Raw genomic sequence first — 25786 nt, forward strand, 5'->3', positions numbered from 1 at the left:
ATAAAAACTGAAAAGAGAATAAGAAAAGTGACAAGATTAAAAAAAAAAAGACATTCCTAGACAATGAAATATTAATTTCATTTGATTTTTTTAATTCTTTTTTTTTTTTGCTTTTTTTTTTTTGAATTTTGAAGATAGAAAGGTTTACATCGAAAAGTAAGAAAATAAAGTAAAACATCCGGATCACACCCTGAGATAATCCGGATGCAAAAAGGATAACAAGACTGGCTACCGAGACTCCCGTCTGATGGAGAACTTTCTGGCTTGGCAAACATTTTTTAGCTTTTTTTTCTGTCTCGACAATGGATGCAATGGCCTTCCGTGCCGGATCAAATTCTTCATCTTCACAAATCATTCTGACTAATGGCACATTGGTGTGAGTAGGCAGATGATTGTTCATCATATTAGGGTCTTTTTCTTCCACTGCTCTTTTGAGAGTCCAACAATCTTCAGTATCATGTCCTACTACTCCGGAGAGGTATTTACATCTAGCATCAGCTCGGTGCAAGGGGGACTCGGGGTTTGGCCTGTTCGGAGCTAATGACTGCAGTAGACCTAGCCTGACTGGCTTTTAAAATAAGCTCGATAATGATTCACCAGCAGGGGCGAACTGATTCCATCTCGGGAGACTTTTCTTTTTTTGATTTCTTTTTTTGATTTTTTTTTCATATCTTGATTTCTTTTTTTCTTTTTCTTTTTTTCTGTCACTCTTTTCTTTCTTTTTCACTCAATATTTTTTTTTTCGGTTTATTTTTTCACTCAATTTGTTTATGGCTATGATCGAATCCGATGGGGATTGTCTACGTATCATGATGCCGCATGAATCAGATCTCGCGTAGTTCAGGAATATTAGGAATAAAGTAAATAAACTAACTCTTTTTTTTCTGGATTTTGAATTTATTTATTTTTTGGTTTTAATTTTCGAAAGACTTATAAAGAAGAGAAATTTTTTTAATTTTGATTTTTTTTTTTGAGAATGTTTGAAAAGAAAGAAAATATTATTTTGGATTTTATTTTTAATATTTTGGGAGAAAGACTTCTAAAGAAAAGGTAAAAAATATTTTTGGATTTTGATTTGATTTGTTTCTTTTTTCAAATGAAAGACTTCTATAAAGAAATAATTTTTTTTTTGTTTTAAATATTTTTTTACTTGGAATTTTCTAAAAAAAAAATAAAACTTCCGAAGAATGAATTAAAGAAAAATATTTTTGGATTTTGACTTCTTTTTTTTCAATTTCCAAGAGAAAAAATTCTATAAAAGAAGGCAAAATTTTGGATTTTATGTGTCAAAGAAAAACTTATAAAGAAGGAATTAAAGAAAAATATTTTTGAATTTTTGAAAATTGGGGTCGAAACCGATGAGGTTTGCCTACGTATCTCGCATCTAGTGAGGATCAGACCCGCGTAGTTTTGTCAGTTTTGACGGAACAGGGGAAGAAGCATGACTTTTGAAAATATTGGCTTATTTTCTCTTTTTATTTTTGAAACTTTCGGCAGAGTTTCGGAATTTTTCAAATACCTACCTTTTACTCTTGTTTTTTTTTTGATTTTCTTTCCCTATTCTAGAAACCGGTCAACATGCAAGCCGAAACAAACATATGCACAAGTAGCACGTAAAAATGAATCAGGATGGTCTTTTATATTGGGTACACCTGTCCTGGACGGACCCAACCCTTGTGTTGAGTCCCCAAAGTCAAATGCACGTGATGCAAACAAAAGTTCCTACTAGGGATCAACATGAGGCTATGTTATTCTAGGTTTAAATCCTAGGTGTGTTGTTCTAGACCTGGCTTACCCGAGCAGACAACTCGAGCCGGGGGGGAGGGGGGGAAGCGTACCGGCAATACAGAAGTTTCACCGGCTTTGCAACTTGTCCGATCCTCATTCTAAAATTAGGGGTATGACTCTAACAGAAAAGAAGCCACGTGAAGCACACGCTTCCCAAAAGATTTAGAAGACTCAGAGAGGAGGGTTTCGTAACAGTTTATATACAGTTCAAGCAATATCAAAGCGGTAAAAAGCGATATTTAGCACATTAGGCTCAAACACGTAAAAAATCAGATAATAAATAAAAGCCAAGTATAACAGCTATTCTAAGCTCGAATTCTGAACCCTGAACCAGAGATTCTGAGTTCTTATTCCCCAGCAAAGTCGCCAGAGCTGTCACACCTCCTTTTTCTCCGAGGGGGGTAGGGGATAGGGAGTTTTTCCAATTTAAGTGACATTATTCGAAATGGAATTATTTATTTATTCAGAGTCGCCACTTGAAATAATTTATGGTGTCCCAAGTCACCGATTTATTTTAGAATCCCAAATCGAGGAAAATTGACTCTTATTTATGGTCTGCGAACACAGAAGACCGGGTAAGGAATTCTGTTAACCCGAGAGAAGGTGTGAGGCACTCCCGAGTTCCGTAGTTTTAGCACGGTCACTCAACTATTAATAATTGGCCTAGTCATCTGATTTAATACATGTTTTAAACCTATATGTGCATTTTAATTCCTTTTACCGCTTTTATTACATTACTGCATTTTAAACTTTTATGGAATTAATATGAGACTAGTTACGTTGTCGTACACTCGTTGTTTATACACATCGCAAATCGCGTCACGTGAAACGCACCCGAAATCTACAATGTGTTTCATTTTATTTATTATTGTTTGAAGCTATGGCCGAGTCACGTGAAACGCACACTCGAATTGGGGATTATGTATCGTGACCATGCCACAGGAACCGTACTCACAGTCACGATGATTTATTATTAATCGCGCCTAAAGCAAGCTACGATGTTCGAATATTATTTATTCTCCTAAGATTTGAGATTAGTGTGGCCGTGAATTATGAAATCAATTGTGAAAAGGATCAGTTTTTGCTCTTAATTATTCTGGCCTAGATAACTTAAAATTGATCATAGCACAATTGGCTTTTTAAAGCTAATTAGTGAGTATGCCCAGTTACTAGTTCATCAAGCTACTCCACTATCCATTAGTCATTTGCAGTAGTACATGTTTCATTAAGCAAAGCCCAACCACCGGGCTCAATCATCTTTTTTTTAAAGTCCAAACCTCATTTTTCAATTTCAACTAGCAGACACGGATCTTATCCCCAAAGTTCAAATATTCACTACGTACCCAAAAATCATGTTTTCATCAATATTCATGTCAATCAAACAAGAAAGTAACAAAATTTAACAAAACTAATGAGACCTAACAATTAATACAGAAAAAAAAAATATTTCAATCTTCATGAACCTAAATAAGATCAAATTATATATTCAAGCATAATATCTTAACAAAACAATAATGGGAGAAATGAACCTTTACAAGACTGTTTTGAAGCTCGGATAATGGACAAGGATGCAAATGGAGCCTCGACCAAAATCGACAAACGGAGCTCGAACTCGATGACTCAACTTTGGAGCTATTATTTTCTGTACAAAAGGGGACTGTTTTGCTGGGTTTTCGGCTCATTTTTGTCGTGCTTTTTAGCTTGGTTTCCAGTTGGTTTCGAGGTTAGAGTTTGGTGATGGATTGCTAGATTTTTCGAAAGAAAGCCGAAGTAAGAATGACACAAATAGAAATTCCCTTAACGTAGAATAAGCAAAAATATTTCTCTCAATTCCCTCCTCCCTATTTTTTTATCCTTCTCTCCCTTTTTTTTCTAACATTTCTCTTCTATTTATAGAAAAAAATTTCGGAATTTTCAGATTTTTTATTTTTTATTTATTTTTTATTTTTAATTAAAAAGAATTTTCAGTTCCCATTTTCTTATTTTTTTTAAAAAAATAATTCCCCACTTTTATTTACTTTTATTTTTTAATTTCTTAATTATTTATTTTTTATTATATTTAAATTCCCACTTTTATACTTTTCTTTTTTTTATTTCCCACTTATTTTACTTTTTTTTTATTTTCCACTTATTTTACTTTTTTTAAAATAAAAAAATTCAGCTACCCTTACTTTTATTTTTTAATTCCAACTTTCTTTTACTTTTTATTTTTTAAAATTTTCACATTCTTTTACTTTTATTTTTTTAATTTTCACTTTCTTCTACTTATTTTTATTAAACAATTTCTACCTACTTTTACTTTACTTTTTAATTTTATATTTCTACTTTTACTATTTTTAATTTCCATCCGAAATTGGTTTTTAAAAAAAATTAATTTTTATTTATTTTCGGTTTTTAATTCATTTTATTTTAAAATAAAGATAAAAATAAAAATAATACTAATAGTAATAATTGAACTTTTAAATTATTATTAATTTTTACCCATATATATATATATATATATATATATATATATATATATATATATATATATATATATATATATATATAAAAGTATAACAAAGCTAAAAATATATATATTAAATTTCTAAAAATATTTACATAGTAGAAGGTGATAAAAATTTAAATATATTAAAAAATTAGGTGCTCACACATAAACACAATAAGATAGTCAATTAGTTATAAGTCTTTACGAAAAGACAAATGTATGGGAATGAGGAAACGTGATCGGTGTATGTATAAATAGAGAAGAAGAGTAGTTATTTGCATATTATGTACGCTAACTTAAATTTTAAGCTGAGTAACCGTACGTGTAGCTTACTCTCAAAGCTACTCGGTTCTGCCTCTTCCATATCATGGCGGAAATTAATTAACCGAACAAAATAATCCTATTACATTACGGTATTATTTGTTCTTTTGTTAGGCTGTCATTTCCATTATTCGTATAATTAACGCCGGTTTGTACCTCATTTTAAATCATTATTGTCTTATAGTTGATATAACATCGGATAACTTATACTAATATGGATTTGGGAGGGGTTTTAAAAATTAAAAAAAAAATATGGATCTGGGGAAACAGCATTTTTTAGTCCCTACATTATTGTAATATTTTAGTTTTGGTCCCTGTGTTATGTGACTAAGCACATTAAACCTTTAATTAATCTAACCGTGTGGTTTTAGTCCTTTATACTAACGGAAGTTAAAGACTTAACAGTAATTGTTATTTACAAATACAGAAAATTCAACATAAGAAAAAGAAGAGCAGATAGAGAGAATCGTTTGCCGTATAACCCATTGAAACATATTTTTGACCAGTGATGGCTTCCAAAAGAAGGTTATTAAAATTTTCCATTGATATGTATCAATTCCAACTTGTAGACGTCGAAGTCGGAATTGTTTTTTTGCTTCAGACGATCAATAGTTATTTTAAAATCACTTAAAATTATTAATAAGATAATTTTTATAAAATATTTTGTTACTCTATTTATTATATTTTTGTAACGATCCGACAGGTCGTTTTACCTTCTGGATCCCCGTTCCCTTAAATAAGTCTCACCATATGTGCTTTTGCTGTTTTATGACTCGCGGGGATAGTTAGTTCGGGGTTTGAAAGAGTTCGGGTTGAAATCGAAAAACTTGGTTCCTTGATGTTGGCTAAAAGGGGCTAAGTTCGACTTGAGTCAACATTTTTAGTAAACGACCTCGGAACCGGGATTTGACAGTTCCAATAGGTTCGTATGATAATTTTGTATTTGGACGTGTGTTCGAATCGGGTTTTGGATGATCCGGGAGCGTTTCGGCGCTTAATATTGGAAGTTGGCGCATTGAAGGTTTTAAAGTTCTTTAAATTTGGTTTGGTGTAGGTTTTGGTGTTATCGATGTCCGTTTGGGATTCTGAGTCTGGGAATAGTGTCGTATGGTGATTTAAGACTTGCACGCAAAATTTGGTATCATTCCGAGTAGTTTAGGTATGATTCGACGCGTTCGGAACAAGTTGGAAGAACTTGAAGTTCATAAGTTGTTCGATTTGGTTTGGGATGCGATTCTTAGTTTTGGTATTATTTTCCAGATTCCGAGGGTTCGAGCAAGTCCGTCTCGTGTTTACAAACTTGTTGGTATGTTTGGACGAGGCCTCGGGGGCCTCATGTGCAATCCGGACAATGCGTAGATCGATTTAGAGCTCAAAAAGGCTGTTGGTGCACCAGTTCTGGTGTGCCCGCACCTGCGAGTTTTTGGCCGCAGATGCGAGCTATGGCCACAGATGCGAGTTTGGGCAATTGGCCAGTGGTCCACAGAAGCGGCCTCGCTTCTGCAATGAGTAGCCTACAGGTGCGGGGGTGGGGAGTGGCACATGCGCTTCACCATCCGCAGAAGCGGGATTCCGTCCGCAGAAGCAAAACTAGCCAGCCTAGGCATTTATGCGGAAGCGGACCTTGTTCTGCAGAAGCGGTGCCGCAGATGCGACCCTGTGACCGCAAATGCGGAAGTCCTAGAGGCAGAAGGCTTCATTTAATACGGGACTTAAGCCATTTCTAACTTATTTCTCACTTTTGGGGCGATTTTGGAGCTTTTTGAGAGAGGTTTTCACCTAGCAATTTGGAGGTAAATAATTTCTATCCAATGTGAGTTAAATACATAGATTATGGGTAGATTTTAATATATAAATTTGTAAAAATCATGAGTTTAGATGAAAAACCTAGGGTTTGATAAAAAATGGGATTTAACCACGAAAATGATTATGAGATTGAGTGAAAATTATATATTTGAGTTCGTGAGGTTATGGGTAACAACTTTCTTCGAAAATTTCAGGAATCCGGGCACGTGGTCCCGAGGGTGAATTTTAAGAATCTTCCAATTTGGGTTGAAAAATTACTCTAATAGCTAAATCATTAACTTTTGAGCGTATATTGATTAATTTAAATAACATTTGAGTAGTTTCGGATTGTTCAGCACCGAGTTGAGGCTTCAGGGTGAATTTGAGGCCGGAAAGCGAGCTTTAAGACAAGGTAAATCTCTTGCCTAACCTTGTAAGAAAAAATTTACCCCGTAGGTGATTTGAATTGTTATTTGCTTATAATTATGGGGTTTACGTACGCACGATGTGACGAGAGTGCGTGTGTAGCTACTAATTATGCTTATATCCGGGTAGTTTAGGACCCGAATTATGAAATACTTATAATGTTTGCACCCTACTTGTTAATTAAGGTGCCTAAATTATATTGGAACTTGATACAACAATTGTAAAAGACCGAATTTCACTTACTTGAGTTTTGGCGGGTTACTTGACCGTTAATAAAAATTGTGTTTCACTGTACATTAGCCTTGTATTAGCTCTTAAACCGATTATTTATAAAGTATCATCTCTTCTTGTGGAGCGGGCCGAACGCCTCGGCAGTAGATAGATGCATCTATGGTTCGTGTCGCTCGACCCTCGGCAGTGTACACATTATTCTGGATCGGGCCGTACGATCTCGGCATAATCGTGCGTGATAACACCTGGAGTTTAATTATATATTTGATATCTTTTTACGGCTTGAGAGGCTAAAATTATATAAGGCAGAAAGTAATTTGGGACTTACCATGTGTGAGAGAAATATTTACTTCATGCTTATTATTGAGTTATTATTATTATTATTTACATAACCCGTGCTTATTTATAACTTATGTATTTCTTTACTGTTAACCCATAGTAAGTGTCGATGTCGACCCAGTAAGTGTCGATGTCGACCCCTCGTCACTACTTCTTCGAGGTTAGACTTGATACTTACTGGGTACATGTTGTTTATGTACTCACGCTACACTTCTGTACTAACCGTGCAGGATCTGAGGCAGGTACATCTGGCGGTCACACCAGCCCGCATCCCCGATACCCTGAGGCCTAGTGGTGAGCTGCTTCCTCAGCCGTTCTGCAGCATCTAGAGCCGTTCTTTTGTACTCATTTTCTGTCTATTTTATTTCAGACAATAGTCAGAGTTTTGTATATTCTACTAGTGCTCATATACTTGTGACACCAGGTCTTGGCACACACTCTAATAGACTTTATGATTTTGGAGTATTTGTATATCTATGATTGCACTCACTTGCTTTCGTTTTATTTATTAAACTTTCTACTTCTTAAATCTCTTAATAAATAGAATTTAATTACTTGAAAACCTATTTAAAAGAGTAATCACGTAGTTAGTTCATCGTTGGCTTGCCTAGCGGCGACGTTGGGCGCCATCACGGCCTATAGGAAAAATTGGGTCGTGATAATTTTTTAATAAAATCAATGCCACTTGCTTATCTATGTACCGTATTTTATGCTTTTCTATAATCTAGTAGCTGTGATATTTCATTTAGCTTTTCAATCTTGTCTTTCTGATTCAGCTCCATGTAGATTTCAATATTAAGCTAAGAAAATCTTTCTCTATGTGAAAACTTAGTTTTATGATTTTTGGACCTCACCTTATTGGATACTATTATTGTAGGAGTGGTAAATAAACGGGTCAAGTCGAATATGAAAGGGTCGAAGATGGGTTAATGAATAAACGGATAAAATATTTAACCTAATATGGATAGAAAATTGGTTAGCTGACGAATAATATGGATATTCATATTATTTATGGCTTCTTGAATATGAACATCCTTGGAAGAATTTCTAATTTTTCAAACTTGAATAACGTAACCTCCAATTTGGTCTTTGCAAATATAAAAGTTAAACCCATTGATTATCTATTTTTAAGTGGATAATATGGATCTTATCCATATTTGATCAATTTTTAAAAAGTTCATTATTCAACTCATTTTTAGTGAATTAAATGAATGAATTATTTTTTTTATCCATTTTGCCACCACTGGTCTGTACTAACTGTAAAGTGAATGCTAAATTGGTGAAAGCTCTTGGTAGGAGTGGCATTTAATTTTTAACCTTGGGGTAGGTCGACATTTTGATCTTTCAACTTTGTAGAAGACGTGAAACTGTTTTTTGCTCCTATATAGTTCAATCATTTGTTGAAGCACATTTCATTACTGTATTGGTTTATGTTCATTTTCCCCCATGTATTTAATTTCAATTTATTTTTGCTAAATATGAAATATTACAAAGATATAGTAAATATTTCAAGCATGATACAATTTATTTACAGTCGATACTAAAAAGAATCTTCTAATAATCTTAAGATCTTTCATTGAAAGATATAAAAAATGAAATAGAGATAAAAATTGATTTTAAACATATAAATTCACAATTCTTTGCATGATAAAGTTCCTAATGATAAGTTTTAGAGTAAAAATAATTAATAAAAATCTAAAAAAAAAGTAATGCAACTAATTAAGATAAAGACTATTTAAAAAGCTAATCACGTCAAAACATAAAATTTTTATCTTAAGATCTTACATTAATAAATTTAAGGGAAAAGGCCCAAAAATGACCTTGTGGTATTCGAAATGGATCAATTATAACCCCCGTTTAAACTTGAGTCCAAAAATGACCCTACCGTTATAGAATGGGTCTAATAATGCCCTTGTGTTATTCGAAATGGATCAATTATAACCCTCGTTTAAATTTGAGCCCACGAATGACCCTGCCGTTAAAGAATGGGTCTAATACTACTATTTTCCTCGGTTATTAATGATTAGGGGTGTAAATGAATATTTAAAAACCGACCGAACTGTACCGCACCGAACCAATTTTTAGGTTTCCTTTTAAGAAACCGTAGGTTTTTATATAAATCTATAACCGCACCAATAATTAGGGTAGGTTTTTTATTTTATAAAAATAAACCGAAAAAATATCGAACCGTACCGAATAAATTTACATGTGAAACATATATTTATATATTAAGTTTAAAAATAATAATGTATTAAAATTTGTACATTATTTATATTAATACATTATTATTTACAAATATAAATATTAGACTCATTCTTTAACGGCAGGGTCATTAGTGGGCTCAAATTTTAAACTTATTCGACCCATTCTTTATAAATATTAGACCCATTATCATTTTTAAACATAATATATAAATATCGAACCGTACCGAGTAAATGTACAAGTGAAACATATATTTATACTAGGTTTAATAATTGGTCTGATATATTTACATGTGAAACATATATTCACATGTAAATTTATTCGATACGGTTCAATATTTTTTCGATTTATTTTATAAAATATAAAACCTACCTTAATTATCGGTACAACTATAGATTTATATAAAAACCTACGTTTTATTAAAAGAAACCTAAAAATCGGTTCGGCACAGTACGGTTCTGTCGGTTTAGTCGATTTTTAAATATCCATTTACACCCCTAATCATTACTAACTGAGAAAAATAGCAGTATTAGACCCATTCTTTAACGGCAGGGTCATTCGTGGGCTCAAATTTAAACGAGGGTTATAATTGATCCATTTCGAATAACACAAGGGCATTATTAGACCCATTCTATAACGGTAGGGTCATTTTTGGACTCAAGTTTAAACGGGGGTTATAATTGATCCATTTCGAATACCACAAGGTCATTTTTGGGCCTTTTCCCTTAAATTTATTAATGTAAGATCTTAAGATAAAAATTTTATATAATCATGTAATTTGTATGTAGTTTCCAACCTTTAATTTACATCTACTATACTTAAATTAAATCAAATAGTATTTCCAGTCAAATGATTCACTGTATGAATGAATAAGAATACACCAAGTAAATATTAAAGTAACATTAGCTTAGTAGTAGTTATTAAATGGGCCCCATAATTTTCAAAGAGTTGTACAATTGGGTAAAAATTGCAGGGCCGTCATTTTTTAACTTATATCCATTTTATTTTTTCGTTTGTATCTGTACCCAATTTTTTTTGTTAAAAGCGTTTTAAAAAGATGATTTTGCCCTTCTTTAATAAAAGACTATTGACAAACTGCAGGACAAAAACTTAAGCATGTTTAGGCTGAAGTTTTAGCAAATAAACTAAAAAACTTCAGTTTGTTTAGACTGAAGTTTCGGATAAAACTCAGGACAAAACTGTAGACTGCGTTACAAAATTTCAGCATATTTTGGTATAAAGTTTTAGGAAATGAACTAAATAACTTCAGTATGCATTAGCAAAAACTCTTTAGTAAATTACATACTGCAATATAAAAATTTAAGCATGTTTAGTCTGAAATTTTAGCAAATGAACTAAAAAACTTCAGCATGTTTAGTCTGAAGTTTTAGCAAATGAACTAAATAACTTCAACATGCATTAGCAAAAACTCATTTGAAAATTACATACTACAAGACAAAAATTTAAGCATGTTTAGTCTAAATTTTTAGCAAATGAACTAAAAAACTTAAGCATGTTTAGTCTGAAATTTTAGCAAATGAACTAAACAACTTAAGCATGTTTAGTCTAAAATTTTAGCAAATGAACTAAATAACCTAAGCATGTTTAGTCTGAAGTTTTAGCAAATGAACTAAATAACTTTAGCATATTTAGACTGAAGTTTCGGATAAAATTCATGGCAAAACTGTAGACTGCGGGATAAATAACTTCAGCATGCATTAACATGGAGTTTTAGCTTCAATGTGAAACGATTTCATGCTATATTAGCATGCAATTTTAGTTTCAATATGAAACAACTTCATGCTACATTAGCATGAAGTTTTAGCTTCAAGGTGAAACAACTTCATGCAAGTGTGATTTTGAAGATGAATCTAGATAAGTTTATGATTATTTTATAAAGTTGCTGAGAGGAGAGGAGGAGATTGTTTTATATCTTGTGTCAGAGGTGTAATTGTCATATTATTACGGATTTTTTATGAGATGGCTACCAAATTAATAATTTTTAAAAAAATAGGGTACATGTTAAAAGGTGACACAAATATACAGTACGACCGAAAATTCTCCAACAATTTGGCTATCGTATTCTTGAAATGAGACAGCTAGGGCCCACGTTTTAGAAAAGCTTTTTGAATAATATGATGATGTATGCTGAGATAAGCACTGGGCAATTCGGTCTAATCACTCAAATATCTATATGGCAGCTACAGTAAGATGCCTTTTTATTCAATCACATTGCTCCATTTCACACGAAATTACCATAACGCCCTTGAGGTGCCAAGCATGCATGTTGACCTCCTACTAGCTTATAGCCTTTTTGGCCAAGCTGGAGATATCAGCTTATTTTAAAAAATTATTTTGAAAAAAAGTACTTTTAGAGATAAACAGTTTATGTTTGGCTAATCATTCTGAGAAGCACTTTTAAGCAATAATTTATGTTTGGCCAAGCTTTTTAGAAAGTGCTTTTAAGTATCAAATTACGAATAAAGACACAAATAGATTTATTTAATAATTAATATTATAAGTAAATAAATAATCTTAAAATTTTATTATTACATGCATTAATTAAATCTTTTCATTTTGTTTAAGTAAAATATGAAAATAAAACTTAAAAGTACTTAATTCTTTTAATATAAGTTAAATATATTAAAAATTATTCAACAAATATAAAAATATTCACCCCTAAAGTCACTATATATTAGAAAGCTATCCTAAAAATAATAAGAAATATATATACATTAATATCCTAAGTATTAAGTTTAATGGTTATTTTGGCATATACTATATTTTATTAAGGGTATTTTTGGTAAGAAGAAAAGTCAAAACTGCTTCAACTTCTGCGAAGAAGCTACTTTTTTGTGCTTCTTCCCAAAAGCATTTTTATCCAAAAAAAGCTTGGCCAAACACCTCAAGTTAGGAAAAAAAAAGTATTTTTGAGAAAAAAAAGTATTTTTGGCCTCTTGAGAACGTTGGCCAAACATGTTATTAGTTAGACTTATTAATAGTTAGACATTAGAATATAATATATAATACATAATATAATATATATATATATATATATATATATATATATATATATATATATATATATATAGTAGTAATGAACAGCTAGAGGTGGGCATAATACCGATCGAACCGAACCGAACCGAAAATTTCGGTTTATTCGGTTTCGATTTTTCGATTTATTCGGTCGGTTTGCAGTTTATTATTTTAAAAAGTTCGGTGTTCGATTCAGTGGTCGGTTTTAATAATTCGATTTTCGGTTAAACCGAAAAATCGAAGAACCGAATTTTCAACCCAATCTTGGACTCTGTTCGATTCTCTGTATCCGTATGTTCACAAATTTTCAACCTAATCTTGAACTCTGGTTCATTTTTTTATATACATAACTGAAGTGAAGATGCCTTCAGAACCGAGTCTTTCAAAGCAGACTCTTTATTCACAACCTTATTTGTCCAATTAAAAATTTTCAACCCAATCTTGGACTCTGGTTCATTTTTTTTATACATAACTGAAGTGAAGATGCCTTCAGAACCGAGTCTTTCAAAGCAGACTCTTTATTCACAACCTTATTTGTCCAATTAAATGGTAAAGTATTTTCTTTATCACAAAGATTGGATTTTTCAGGTTTATTTGGTGTCTCATTCTCTTTGTTATCAGAGATAATGAGTTGGTTTTGGAGCAAATGAATACCCAATGCTTCTCCTATAGTGCTGCTACTGCCACTGCCACTGCTGTTGTTTCTGTTTTGTCTTAAGCTCAGTCAAGGGATTATTATAAAGGGAATTATATGAATTTGAAGAACGTAGAGAGATTGTTTTTTTGAAGACAGTAGAAGTACTTGAATTAACCGAACCGAAATTCTACCGAACCGAAGTTATTATGATTCGATTTTAGTTATTAAAATCACAAACCGAAAACTGAATTAACCGAACCAAAATTCTACAAAACCGAACCGAACCCACCCTAACCAATATAGCATTGAAAAAAAAACTTTTCCCGTTTTTGCTAAATGGGTCATTAATGGAGTAATAACAGGCAAGTGACTATGTAGATATTCTCGTGAATCGTGATAGAGAAAATAAACTAAACGATCTCTTAAGTGTAGGACTAGGTTAAGTTTGGCTATTGTCCCTTTTGTTAGGTCTTTTACCTTAATAAAGGAAAAAAACACACAAAGTAATCCATTACCTACTCCATTGTGGCGTTTTCAAATAGTCAGAATAATTTTGGAGATTCTCTGTTAGCTTTTCATTATTTCGAGAAAATTGTAAATATGGATTCTTATATTACAGATTGGTTAAAAACGATCCCTTAAATATATTATTGAGGAACAGAACTATCCTTCCATTTTGGTTCAAACGCTGTATTTATATTAAAAATTTATTCTATTCAGAACCTAATAAGTTGTTTTTTTTTTCAAGGATCAAGAACCTATAAACTCAAAATCCGAGCTCTGCCCATGATTCTGGTCCTTTAAGTTAACACAAAATGAGTACTTTTGATCTCCATCAAATATTTAATAAATACTACTCCCCGGTTCAAAATAAGTAATTTTTTGATTGTTTTCACACAGATTAAAAAAAATACATTTTAACATTAATTAACAATAAAATTTACCATATTATCCTTTACTATCTCTTCACATTTTTTAATTTTATTTTATATTTGACATAATGCCATAGGGATTTGGGACGTGATTATTATCAACTCTCACTAAACATTGAATGAAGCAAATGAAGCAACGGCATAACATGTGATTTCAAATTTTCAGCAAGAATCTCAATTTGTCATGTATTTCAACTTTACGGTTCAGAGAGTACTCTTGAACTGTTTTGATTGAGTCTTCAAATTTAAAATTCATGGAGCCTTGATCATCCCTCTCGTATTGCCTCTCCATTTTTATACTAACAAGCACTCCATAGTTGAAGAGTAACAGAACTAGAGAAGTGGAAACGTGAATCTGATCATATGGAAGAATTCAATTGCATTGGAAATAAACACTCTTAACACATACTCAAATATTATTTATTCCAAGGGCAATGTAAGAAAAAAATAATTTACTTATTCTTGAAATCTGAAAAAATTACTTATTTTGGACCATAAAAAAGACAAAAAAAATCATTTATTTTTGGACCGGAGAAAGTAATTATTAGATTTAATACGAATCGTGAAAAAATAGGATTTAACAAGGCGACCTTGTTTTCACTACTCCCAGAGAAGTAATTTTCCTAATTTAAAAAACTAAATATGAGAATATTGAAAAAAGATGTTTTCCTCCATTACGAAAACACCCACAATTTCCAAGCTGGAGTTGTAGGCCACGTGGAAAAGAAGGGACCTGTCAGAGAAAGTGCAGAAGAAAAACCCAAAAGAAACACGATATTCAATAAGAATATACCCACCATTTCCCCAAAAAGAAAACAAAGGTATAAGCTAGCCAGTAGTAGCAGAGGATAACATCATCAATCGGGCAACCCATAAAACTTTAGCTAAAATAAACGGTCAACTCATCTTCCTTGCTCTTCTATGTTGGATCTCACTTCTGTAAGCCTTCTTCCCAAGTTCTTTCTTTATTTTTAGATTCAACGCTTTTTAATTTGAGGTGTAAGTTGGATTTGTTTACTGTAACTGAAGTTGGAACTTCTGTATTGAATTGGGTATTTGATTTTGTTGAAAATTTGTGGGAATTAATTGAAGAAAATAAAATAAACTTAGAATAAGTTTAGTTCTTTGTTTTTGACCTAATTACCTATGTTAAACTTGAAGAGAACCATAATGATTTGTAGTTGAAGCTTCTGTAATGTATTGGGAGAATTGAGGGACAGTATTGGTTTACTGAACTCAAAATTGAAGAAATGAAGTTAAAAGTTAAAACAAGTTTAGTTCTTCATTATACCTAAGCTTATGTTAATCTTATATAAGCTGAAATAGAAACATTAAGATTGATGATGGGCTTGAATACGTATATTTTTTTATTTTTTATTCTTTTATAATTATTTTGGATTTAACTCTTCGATGTGCAAAGCATAGTCAGTCTCGAACCCAATAAATGATCGGCTTATAGTTGATGTCAAACTGTGATAAATCCTCTGAAAATAGCCTACAATTAGTTTGGAATTGTGGCATAGTTGATATTTAGGTATATTTTTTATTTTATTTTTGAGTTTCCCTTACAAAATATAAACTTTTATGATACTTGTGCTGGTGGGAGGTAGCAAGTACGAGGTGGAATAGTCGAGGTGCATGCAAGCTGTTCAGGAGTCGTAAAAATATAAATAAAATTTTCTGGCCCACAAAGGTCTTTTTGTTTTTGGCTTCTCATTTGGATTCTTGGTTGGATATTTACGTTTTGGCAGTGAAAAAGATGTCTTGGAAGAGCAGTAGCGGGGAACAGAATGGTGGGCGATTGCTGCGTGACATTGAAGAAATTAGTAAAGCCCTTTATGTACATAAAACCTCTCAGATGGCTTTAACTTTTCAAGCAGATCATGGGCATGATTCTTTTGGCAATACCCTTATCTCTAGATCCAGTTCCAATGTTGTATCTGATGACATGCTGCATAAACAGAAGAAATCATCAATGTGGAGTTGGAATCCATTAAAGGCTCTAACTCATATCCGCCATCGACGGTTCAATTGTTGTTTCTTTCTTCATGTTCATTCCATTGAAGGCTTGCCTGTCAATTTCAAGGACCTTGCTTTGTGTGTAAACTGGAAACGTAAGGGTGAAGTGATGAGAACTCGCCCTGCTCAGGTTTGTCAGGGAACATCTGAGTTTGAAGAGACTTTGACGCATTCCTGTTCTGTATATGGAAGTAGGACAGGACACCAGCATTCAGCAAAGTATGAGCCTAAACATTTCATGCTTCACGTTTCTGTGATTGGGGCTCCAGGCCTTGATATTGGCAAACATTGGGTTGATCTTACGAGGTTGCTTCCACTAACCTTGGAGGAGTTAGAGGAGGGAAGAAGGAATTCAGGGAAGTGGACCACGAGCTTCAAGCTTTCAGGAAAGGCTAAAGGTGCATTACTGAATGTTAGTTTTGGATTTTCTGTATTAGGGAGTAATTCGATTGAACCTAGTCAATTCGTACAAGCCATCAAACCTGCTGCAATAGATCATTTCTCAGAATGTGATGGGACTAGTGGTAATAGAATGCTTCGGAGGGTTGGAAGTGTTCCCCGCAAGCCTGCTGGTATGACTCATTTTTCATCTAGGTCACTGGATGCGAGAAGTTTTGATGAAGTTTTATCAGACCAAAATTCAGAACTTTCTCGATCTATTACCGTTCTGTGTAAAAAACTTGAGGAAGGAAAATTGGAGAAATTGGATGAATTAGATTTCTTATATGAACATTTAGAACCCTTAAAACCAAGCTCTGGTGCTTTGTCTCAGTCTTATGCTGAAAGTACCAGGGATGATCAACATATTGAGTTTACTGTCAGTGAGCTGGGTATGGAATCTTCTAGGAAAGAGCAGTTGAAACCAGAAGTACGTTCTTATGACAGTTGTGATGATACTTCAATAGAAACTACTGATGTTGCTTACATTTTGGAGGTTACAAGTAATGAGAAAAGTGAATACAATCAAAAGCATGAAAGCAATGACGTTGACGGAGGAGAACATACGATGAAGAGCAGCAACTATGAGGAGACTGATGTGTGCGAGGATGGAACGTTTGAAGAGCTTGAATCGATTTTCCTAGACCTGTTGACTGCTGAGTCCGTAGAGTTGGATTCACCAGTAGAAATCTTTGATTCCATTGACCAAGAAAACTACATGAATCTGAAGTCCAGCTATAAATCCAGTAGGCGGGTGAAATCACTTAGCCTAGATGATGTTACAGAGTCTGTGGCAAATGATTTTCTAGATATGTTGAACATTGAGCAGACGTCAATTGACTTGAGTTTTGATAGTTGTCCGGATTCACCAAGAGAATGCCTTTTGAGAAAGTTTGAGAAGGAGACCCTTTCTTCTGGAAACCCAATTTTTGGTTTTGATGCAACAGATGATCAAGTGGAATTCAGTGGCATTGCTTCAAGTGTTCATGGAAGAGTTGCATATTCTGATGACTTTGATTTGTCATCGGTTATTAAGGATTTTGAGACGGAGTACTGGCGGGGTACGCAGTCATTGAGGAGTAAAAGGAATGCAAAAATGATAGAAAACTTGGAAACTGAAGCTTTGATGCGAGATTGGGGTTTGAATGAGAAAGCATTCCAGAATTCACCACGCACCAGCTCTGGTGGGTTTGGAAGTCCAATCTATCTTTCCCCTGAAAGACCATTAGAATTACCTCCTCTTGGGGAGGGCTTAGGTTCCAAAATGTGCACGCATAATGGGGGCTTCTTATGTTCAATGAGTCCTCAACATTTTAGGAATGCAAGAAATGGTGCAAGGTTGACCATGCAGTTTTCCAGTCCAGTTGTGCTCCCTGCTGCAATGGGTTGTGGTGCTATGGAAATACTCAGCTGCTGGGCATCTGGGGGAATTTCCAAAATGTACGGATACACTGATGCCTTTAGAAGATATCACGGGGAGGAATATACAAGAAATGGCCTGGGAAGCCAGATCCAGAATTGAACCAGATGAGAGGTTTGTAATTTTAAGATCATGATATAAGTTATTAGTTTTCTATTATTTTCATTATTTGTATGTCATCCAAGACGATGGTTTAAGTTATGTTCTTGTGATTCTTTTGGCAGGTTCACTTTTTGGCATGGCTTATTTGGTATGAAGAAGGACAGCGAAGATCTGTTTTTACATCGGAGTTCTGGTCATCTGAATTCAATCTCAATAATTGATGATGTAGATTTAGGTTTTGTGTCTATGGAGGATCTAGCTCCTTTGGCAATGGATAAGATAGAACCTCTTACAGTAGAAGGGTTAAGAATTCAGTCAAACTTGTCAGATAATGAAGCACCTTCAAGCATTAGGCCTCAACTTAGTGAAGTTTTTGGTTCTAATATAGCTAGCGCATTAGAGCATTGGAGTGGCAAAGAAAGTGATGATGGCGAGGGTGATTTAGTGGAGCTGTTTGTTTCACCAGATGAATGGTTGAGGCTGGATGCTGGATATTTCAGTAATAATCCTGAGTTAAAAAAAGAACCATCAAAATATTAGCAGCCCATCATGCTAAGTCCCTTGATTTAGATAATTCAGGACTTGCAACAGGTGAAGAAAGATCGGAATTGTTGGGTAGAGAATGTGGTCAACTGTGTAACAACTTGACTTTAGCTCTGAGGGTTCAACTCAGAGATCCTTTGCGTGACTATGAGATGGTCGGCATCTCCATGCTTATTCTGATTCAATTAGAGAGATCTTATGCTCCTGTTGAACAATATTCCTGCAGCAGAGCATCAGAAGGAAATTCAAGCTGTGAAAATGATCCAAAGGAGCAATTCATTCAGGAAGAAATTATTGCTGGAGAAAGTGAGAGAGGAATCCATAGGCAGGCTGTTTCTCAGTTTAGGATAACTGAAATTCATGTCGCAGGGTTTAATTTTGAGCCTAATGATGAACAAATCTGGGGCACAAAAAGACAGCAACAAGCTGGGACACGGTGGTTGCTATCAAGTGGCATGGGGAGGACAAGCAAACGTCCATTTTCCATGTCAAATGCCATAATAAGATCATCGCCGCAGATAAGGAGAACTATGCGGCCTGCAGATGCTTTGTGGAGCATCTCATCGGATTTTCATATTAGAGATTCCAAATGGAAAGAGTTGGCAACATCAAATGTTCATATACGAAATCCTGATATTATTTTTCCAACTGAAGGTTGTCCAAAGCCCAGTCATTTGGGAATCAAGTTATAACACCCTCTTTCTACACATGTATATTTTTCCATTTTGTATATGAAGTGAAGATATCTCTCGATCATCTTTATGTAAAGTAGCTGAAAAAAGTTTCGCCAGCATAGCATTATCTCCAAGCCATTTCCTTGTTGTAATGGTTGTCAGCATTTCGAGATGTTCGTTTATAACTATAACAAAGTTTTTGGAGCTCTCATGCTGTGCTTCCTATGTTGTAGACCAACTTTCTTGAAGCTGGTTATTTCTACCTTCTTTCCCTTGTAAACTTTTTACAGTATAGCCTGTGACTGATACTTTCCAAGCTTCTCTTGTCTTGGCTGACATTGGACTTGCATTGCAATGCATCATCCTTGAAGTATTTCCTGCAATCTTTATGTTCCAATAAAACATTAATATTATTTAGAGACTAGTTTGATGCTCTATCTTTTTCTGATGTTATGACTGCTTGGGGAAGGGGTTGAAGATCACAAATGCGTCGGGAATTGGCTTCAATATTTGATTGTTAGTAGGAATGTTCAAACAGTAATTTGTTCAAGAAATTATACTGCAAAGTTTCAGTTTTCCTCTGCACTGCCGAGTTTTCCGTTGTCACTGCTTGCTTATAATCCAAGTTTTATGTCAGAAGCACTTTCCACTGCCCCTTTAATCTTCCCTTTTCCTTATTCCTGTGGATTAAAGGAGGATGGCCATATATCAAGGCATATAGTTCTTCTAGTTTTGCTTGCATTTCATTTTCATGATGCTTTTCCTCTTCCCATTGTTTCTTGATCGAGTTTCTGAGTTGACAAATGACACCGCTGTTTGTAGTCAATAACTTGCTATGCAATATATTTTCATGGTAGACAAATCATCAATATTATGCAACTTGTAGAGCCACCTTTAGTTGAGTAGGTCGAGAAATGAGTCAGACTAGCAATGCTTTCTTTGGAGTTTTGTACGAACTTATTGATAAACATGGGATTGTTCCTCTGTACTTAATCTTATCAAGTGGTTGAGAGTTTTTTATCTGTGTTCTCTGGAAACTTCTGTTAGTTTTAGTATCTGTTGGCTTCATCTGACTTTTATCTAAAACCACGGAACGACTTTCCTACTGCATTTGCCTCCTGGTCAAAACAGAGTTTATTCAACCATTTTGTGGTTCATCGCAATTTTTCAGGTGAAACAAGATACATCTGACACTTCAGTTTTCCTTTCTTCACATTGGCTGAAAAAAGGCTGATTTATTTTTATTTTTATATTGGATGGCCTATTTTTTCGATTGATCACTTCACTGATTCACAATATGTTTCAACACTGAAGATTACCATGTCAGTTGGTAATGCTATAACATATATAAATCCTGTAGGAAGCAAGATTAGATTACATGCCAACTGAGAGACGTCTCCATCTGAGCCCACTGTGATAGGTTACGAACTTGCCAAGCGGTCAGGTCTAAACACCGGAAACAGTATAGGTGATCGAATTTACTAGTAAAACCCTGATTTAGCTACTTTGCAACAGTCATAGTAACTTCAAAATTCATGCTCTGTTACAGGAATCAGAACTGGGAAGGACCTTGATGGTTGTGGACACCCTCATAGGTGGTTATCACATACCGACAGTCCTCTTTGTCTCGTTCAACTCTCTTCTTCACTGGACAACTTTCAATGGAGCACCTATAGTAATTCCTGTTGATACAGAACATGGTTATGTGAGCAAGTTATCATACCAATTTCCATGAGCTGCTATTCGTATAAAGCAACAGGCATAACTTTTTTGTTAGTCTCTGTGAAAGCGTAGTTACTTGATTTAAGTATGTGGAAGTTTCTTTTTGCCATAATAGAATTACTACTTTCAATTTCTCAACTTCTCTTTTCAGGTCTTACACCCTAGTCTTGGTGTCTTATTGGAACCTCATCTTCTTTTGATGTGACATTCGTTTTTAAGTGACACTAGCACTTCTCTTTTGCCTTTAATATTTAACTAGAAATGGGGCCTTGATAATGTGGTCCCATGGTTTGGCAGATGTGGACTGTTCTTTGGTGAGTTATGTTTCTGGTAAATTTCCTAGAATTTAGGTTGCTTGACTGAGAGTGAAAAGAGTATCAAGTAACCGGTCAGTGAAGATTCATAATAACCGACATGGCGCGACATGGACAGTGAAGATTCATAATAACCGACATGGCGCGACATGAACAGTGAAGATTCATAATAACCGACCCCAACTTGCTTGGAATTTGAGGAGAAGTAGTTGTTATAATGTTAGGATAACTAATAAATTAGGCGGCTTATAGAAATACAACTTAAATAAGTCATATCATGCTCGGTTGAACATAGATGCAACCAGTTTTTCACTATATCTTATTTAAGCAAACAGTTACTGCAGATATATGCTTATTTGATTCAGATAGCTTAAGCCAGCAAACTAAATAATAAGCTATCATGAGCTATAAGGCTAAAATCTTCTGAGAGCTTTATGGCATAGCGTGTACTGAGTTCTTCAGGTTTCAAGGCATGAGGAGTGATATGTGTCATGGGAACGTAGATAAAAAATGAAAACCGAAAGAAAAGGAAAGGTAGAAGGGAAGTTCTAACTAAAACTCTTCTTTCTGTCACCCTTGCCTGAAACAGAAAATATGAAGATATTATCTTACCTTGGGTTTGGACTATCTTTCACCATCTTCTTTCCATACTTTCTCCACTTATAGCCATCATCTAGTATTTCAATCTGTGACAGTGTTTTGAAAGCAACCTTGTCCTTTACTTCCTTCCTCTCCCTGCTGCTCCCAATGTCTATTTGTTTACCAAACCAAATGTTTCATCAATAAAGTTAATCAAATTTCATGGTATGTGCTACTCTTACCTAATTTGTGCATGTGTGTAATGTTATTAGATGTCTCATGTTAATGCCATATAACTAAATTACATAACAAAATGCTAAAAACTGTTTCTTGATGAAATGCTTACTGTTGCTAGATCCTTCATGGTAACTCCTGCTTCTCTCAGTGACAACCACTTCATTTCCTGAGTACTGGGAAGGGCCAGAAACAACGAACGTTGGATCATCATGAACGGGCCAATTATCGAGCTCAAAAATGTCAGAAAGCTCAAAGTTAATTAGCTGGTTGGAAAAATCACTATCAGGTGAGTCCAGTGATCTAAAACTCCCATCAGACATGTTTGCACTAGGATTATTTGCAGCCATGGTAATCGACTGAATTCACATGGTGTACCTTTATGTTGAAGGCAAAGTTCCCCTTTATATATGTATCTTTCCTAGTAAGCTTCCTACGAGGTCGAAAGAAGGTTCATGGACGATGCTTAGGATTGGTGGCTGAATGCATGTCATTGTTGGCCGGGGGCCCTTTATTTGCTCACTTAGTGACTCAAAAAACTATGGTTATGATGCTAAACAAAGAGTGGACCAGTAGAGATCGAGAGTGGGACATGGAAGACTTATGCATAGACTTTTCAAGATGCTTCTTTTGTGTAAATTTCACATATATCAGTCTCGTGCTTAGACCAACCCCTTCACAACGGTGACGGGAATACTACAAGTCAATATCTGACAATGATTGGTGTCTCGACTTTTTCTTATTTGATTGCACTTTCACTTTTTGCAGATGCATTTGAGGATTAATGCAAGATAATTTGCACTTGTGCTTAATTTTTTATGCACCTACCGTATATTGATCTTTTACATTATTACTTAAATTTACCTATAACAACATGTAATCATTCGTAACGAACTTGATAGATAACCTGAAAAATTGAATAATGGTCTATTATAGCTAGTTAAATTATATTCCACTAATAGTGTAATGTTTCTATATGAAGGGGAGTGTTGGCGTAACTGATAAAGTTGTTGTCATTTGATCAAGAGGTCACGGATTCAAGTTGTGGAGACAGCTTCTTGCAAAAATGCAAGGTAAGACTGCGTATAATAGACCTTTGTGGTCCAGCCCTTCCCCGGACCCCGCGCATTGCGGGAGCTTAGTGCATCAGGCTGCCCTTTTAGTGTAATGTCTCTGTATACGGTTATAAAACTTAATTCTCATGCACTTTATGGTGCAAGTTTTCATACTATTCTTTTACCCTCTGACAAGCTAAGGGGCTGTTTGCCCATACAAATTTTTTCACTTTTTTTTTAAATCAACGTTTGGCAATGAAATTTTCAGTTTTCACTTGAAGATGAATTTCGAAATTTTTCGAAAATTTAAAAAACTCCAAAAGGTTGTTTTTCAAAATTCACTTCAAATCATTCATAAAAATTTTAAAACAGTTCAAAATTGTATTCATGTTCAAACACAACTCTAGCTTTCAAGTATTATTTTCACTTGATTTTTTTTTTAATTTTTTTTCGGAATTTTACAATTCGTATGTCCAAACGCCCACTAAATATAGAGCTTATTGTCACGTCCTTAGTCGTTAACTAAGTACATGTACGACCCTTGACAATTTGCTCACGTTCTTGCTATGCCAAGTCAGCCTTATTACACTCAAGATCGCTAAGAGAATGGTAGAAAGAACACAAGAGAATTGTTAAAGGAAGCTTTGTATTAGAGAGAACTTGAATTGTTTGCTTGGTGAAATACAAATGAACAGCCCCCTTTATATACTAGTCTTCTAGGGGCTAGTATGTAAATATTAATTGTTACACAAGTCATTAATATTTACAAGATAAGGGCTTTCTCTAGAATTCTCTACAAGCCTAGAAGATTCCAATGATTTTCCTAGCAAATCCATAGGGATCTAGGGTCTTCCAAAGGAAATGTCCATACTTCTCTAGAATCTTCTCACAAATGCAAGCCTTCCTCCTATGTAAGCTTCCACGTGGCATTAATATATGCCAAATAGCGCCTATGTGGCATGATGACATGGCGAGTCATCACACTCTCCCCCACCTAATGTTGCAACGACCGCGGCGCAATTTTGCTGCATAAACTCTCGGATTTTATCTTTGAATTGCCATAAATCTTTATATCGTTCTCATGTGGCCTCCTTCGGTGATTGCCCATTCCAATGGACGAGGGACATAGCGGTGAATTTTTGCCCTTGTTTTCGCCTGGCCTGGTAATCCATGATAGCCTCAATCTCCCTATCATGCGATGAGGTGATAGTCATAGGCGCTCGACTTGATTGGCCCCTACTCGGATCATCCTTATCCTCATGATATGGCTTAAGCATGCTGGCATGGAAGACTGGGTAGATCTTAAGATACGATGGCATGTCAAGCTTGTATGAGATCTTGCCTACCTTGGCGACTATCTTAAATGGCCCCTCATACTTGCAAATCAGATTCTGATGCATGCCCCGTAGTGCGTTAAACTGTCTTGGGTTAAACTTCACCATGACCATGTCCCCAACTCTATAGTCCGTGGGACGCCGTTTACGATCTGCAAACTTCTTCATCTTCTTAGTTGCCTTATCTAAGTAGGACTTAGCAGTGTCAAGCTGCTCCTCCCATCCTTTGGCCATATGATAAGCCCCCAAACTCTTTCCTTCGAACACGGATGGTAATGAATGTGGAGTTTGTGGCTGTTGGCATGTGGCTAGCTCAAATGGTGTCCACCCCGTGGACTCGCTATAGAGCAAGTTATAAGAGAATTGGGCGATGTCTATGAGCCTTGCCTAATCTTTCTGATACGCGCTTACATAATGCCGCAAGTAGTATTCTAGTAAGGCATTGATCCGTTCCATTTGTCCATCTGTCTGTGGGTGGAAACTAGTGGAAAAGTGCAGTTCCGTGCCAAGTATGTTGAATAATTCTCTCTAAAATTTCCCAGTAAAACGGGGGTCTCGATCACTGATAATATGCCTTGGTAAGCCCCAATACTTCACCATATTCTTAAAGAATAGCTTGGCGGCTTCCTTGGCAGTGCAACCTGGTGAGGCGGGCATGAAGGTGGCATATTTGGAAAATCTATCCACGACCACTATAATAGTACCATAACTGTTAGACTTCGGTAGGCAAGTGATAAAGTCCATAGTCACGCTCTCCCATAGACGCTCGCAACTGGTAGTGGCTCCAAAAGTCCTCCGGGTTTTTGTTGCTCAACCTTGTCCTGTTGACAGACAAGACAAGTCTGCACATAACACTCTATGTCATCTCGCATGCGTGGCCAATAGTAGACTGACTCAACCAAGGCCCTAGTGCGACGTTGGCCTAGATGACCAGCCCACATTGTGTCATGACTCTCCCTTATGATCCGCCGTCTAATGTCTCCGAACTTAGGCACGTAGACATGCCGACATGTGGTAAGCAGTAGACCGTCTTCGACCCAAAAACGTCTCGTATTGCCCTGGTTGGCTAACTCAATAAGTTGTTTGGCTGCTAGATCATGCTACACGCCTTATTTTATAGCCTCATGAATGTCCTATCTTGTTGAAGTGATTACAACAAGCTCGGCT

General features: G+C 35.0%; 2 protein-coding genes across 2 annotated transcripts; one reads left to right on the forward strand and one right to left on the reverse strand.

Annotated features, from left to right (window-relative positions):
• The first annotated feature begins 14984 nt into the window (after positions 1 to 14984).
• LOC107772026 (protein PLASTID MOVEMENT IMPAIRED 1-RELATED 2) lies at positions 14985 to 19695 on the forward strand. Its single transcript, XM_016591508.2, is given in 5 exon segments — positions 14985 to 15124; positions 15937 to 18082; positions 18084 to 18176; positions 18287 to 18675; positions 18678 to 19695. Coding segments are annotated over 4 exon segments (3342 nt in total). The 5' UTR covers positions 14985 to 15124; positions 15937 to 15944; the 3' UTR covers positions 19400 to 19695.
• A 1012-nt stretch (positions 19696 to 20707) lies between these two features.
• On the reverse strand, positions 20708 to 22696 carry LOC107772027 (putative WRKY transcription factor 51). The gene is made up of 3 exons (XM_016591510.2): positions 22343 to 22696; positions 22030 to 22168; positions 20708 to 21063 (listed from the first exon to the last, which is right to left on the reverse strand). Exons 1-3 carry the CDS (start codon positions 22578 to 22580, stop codon positions 20934 to 20936), a joined length of 507 nt encoding a protein of 168 aa, XP_016446996.1. The 5' UTR covers positions 22581 to 22696; the 3' UTR covers positions 20708 to 20933.
• Between the last annotated feature and the right edge of the window lie 3090 nt (positions 22697 to 25786).

The sequence above is a fragment of the Nicotiana tabacum genome, chromosome 23 (genome assembly GCF_000715075.1).
Source record: "Nicotiana tabacum cultivar K326 chromosome 23, ASM71507v2, whole genome shotgun sequence".
Lineage (NCBI taxonomy): Eukaryota > Viridiplantae > Streptophyta > Magnoliopsida > Solanales > Solanaceae > Nicotiana > Nicotiana tabacum.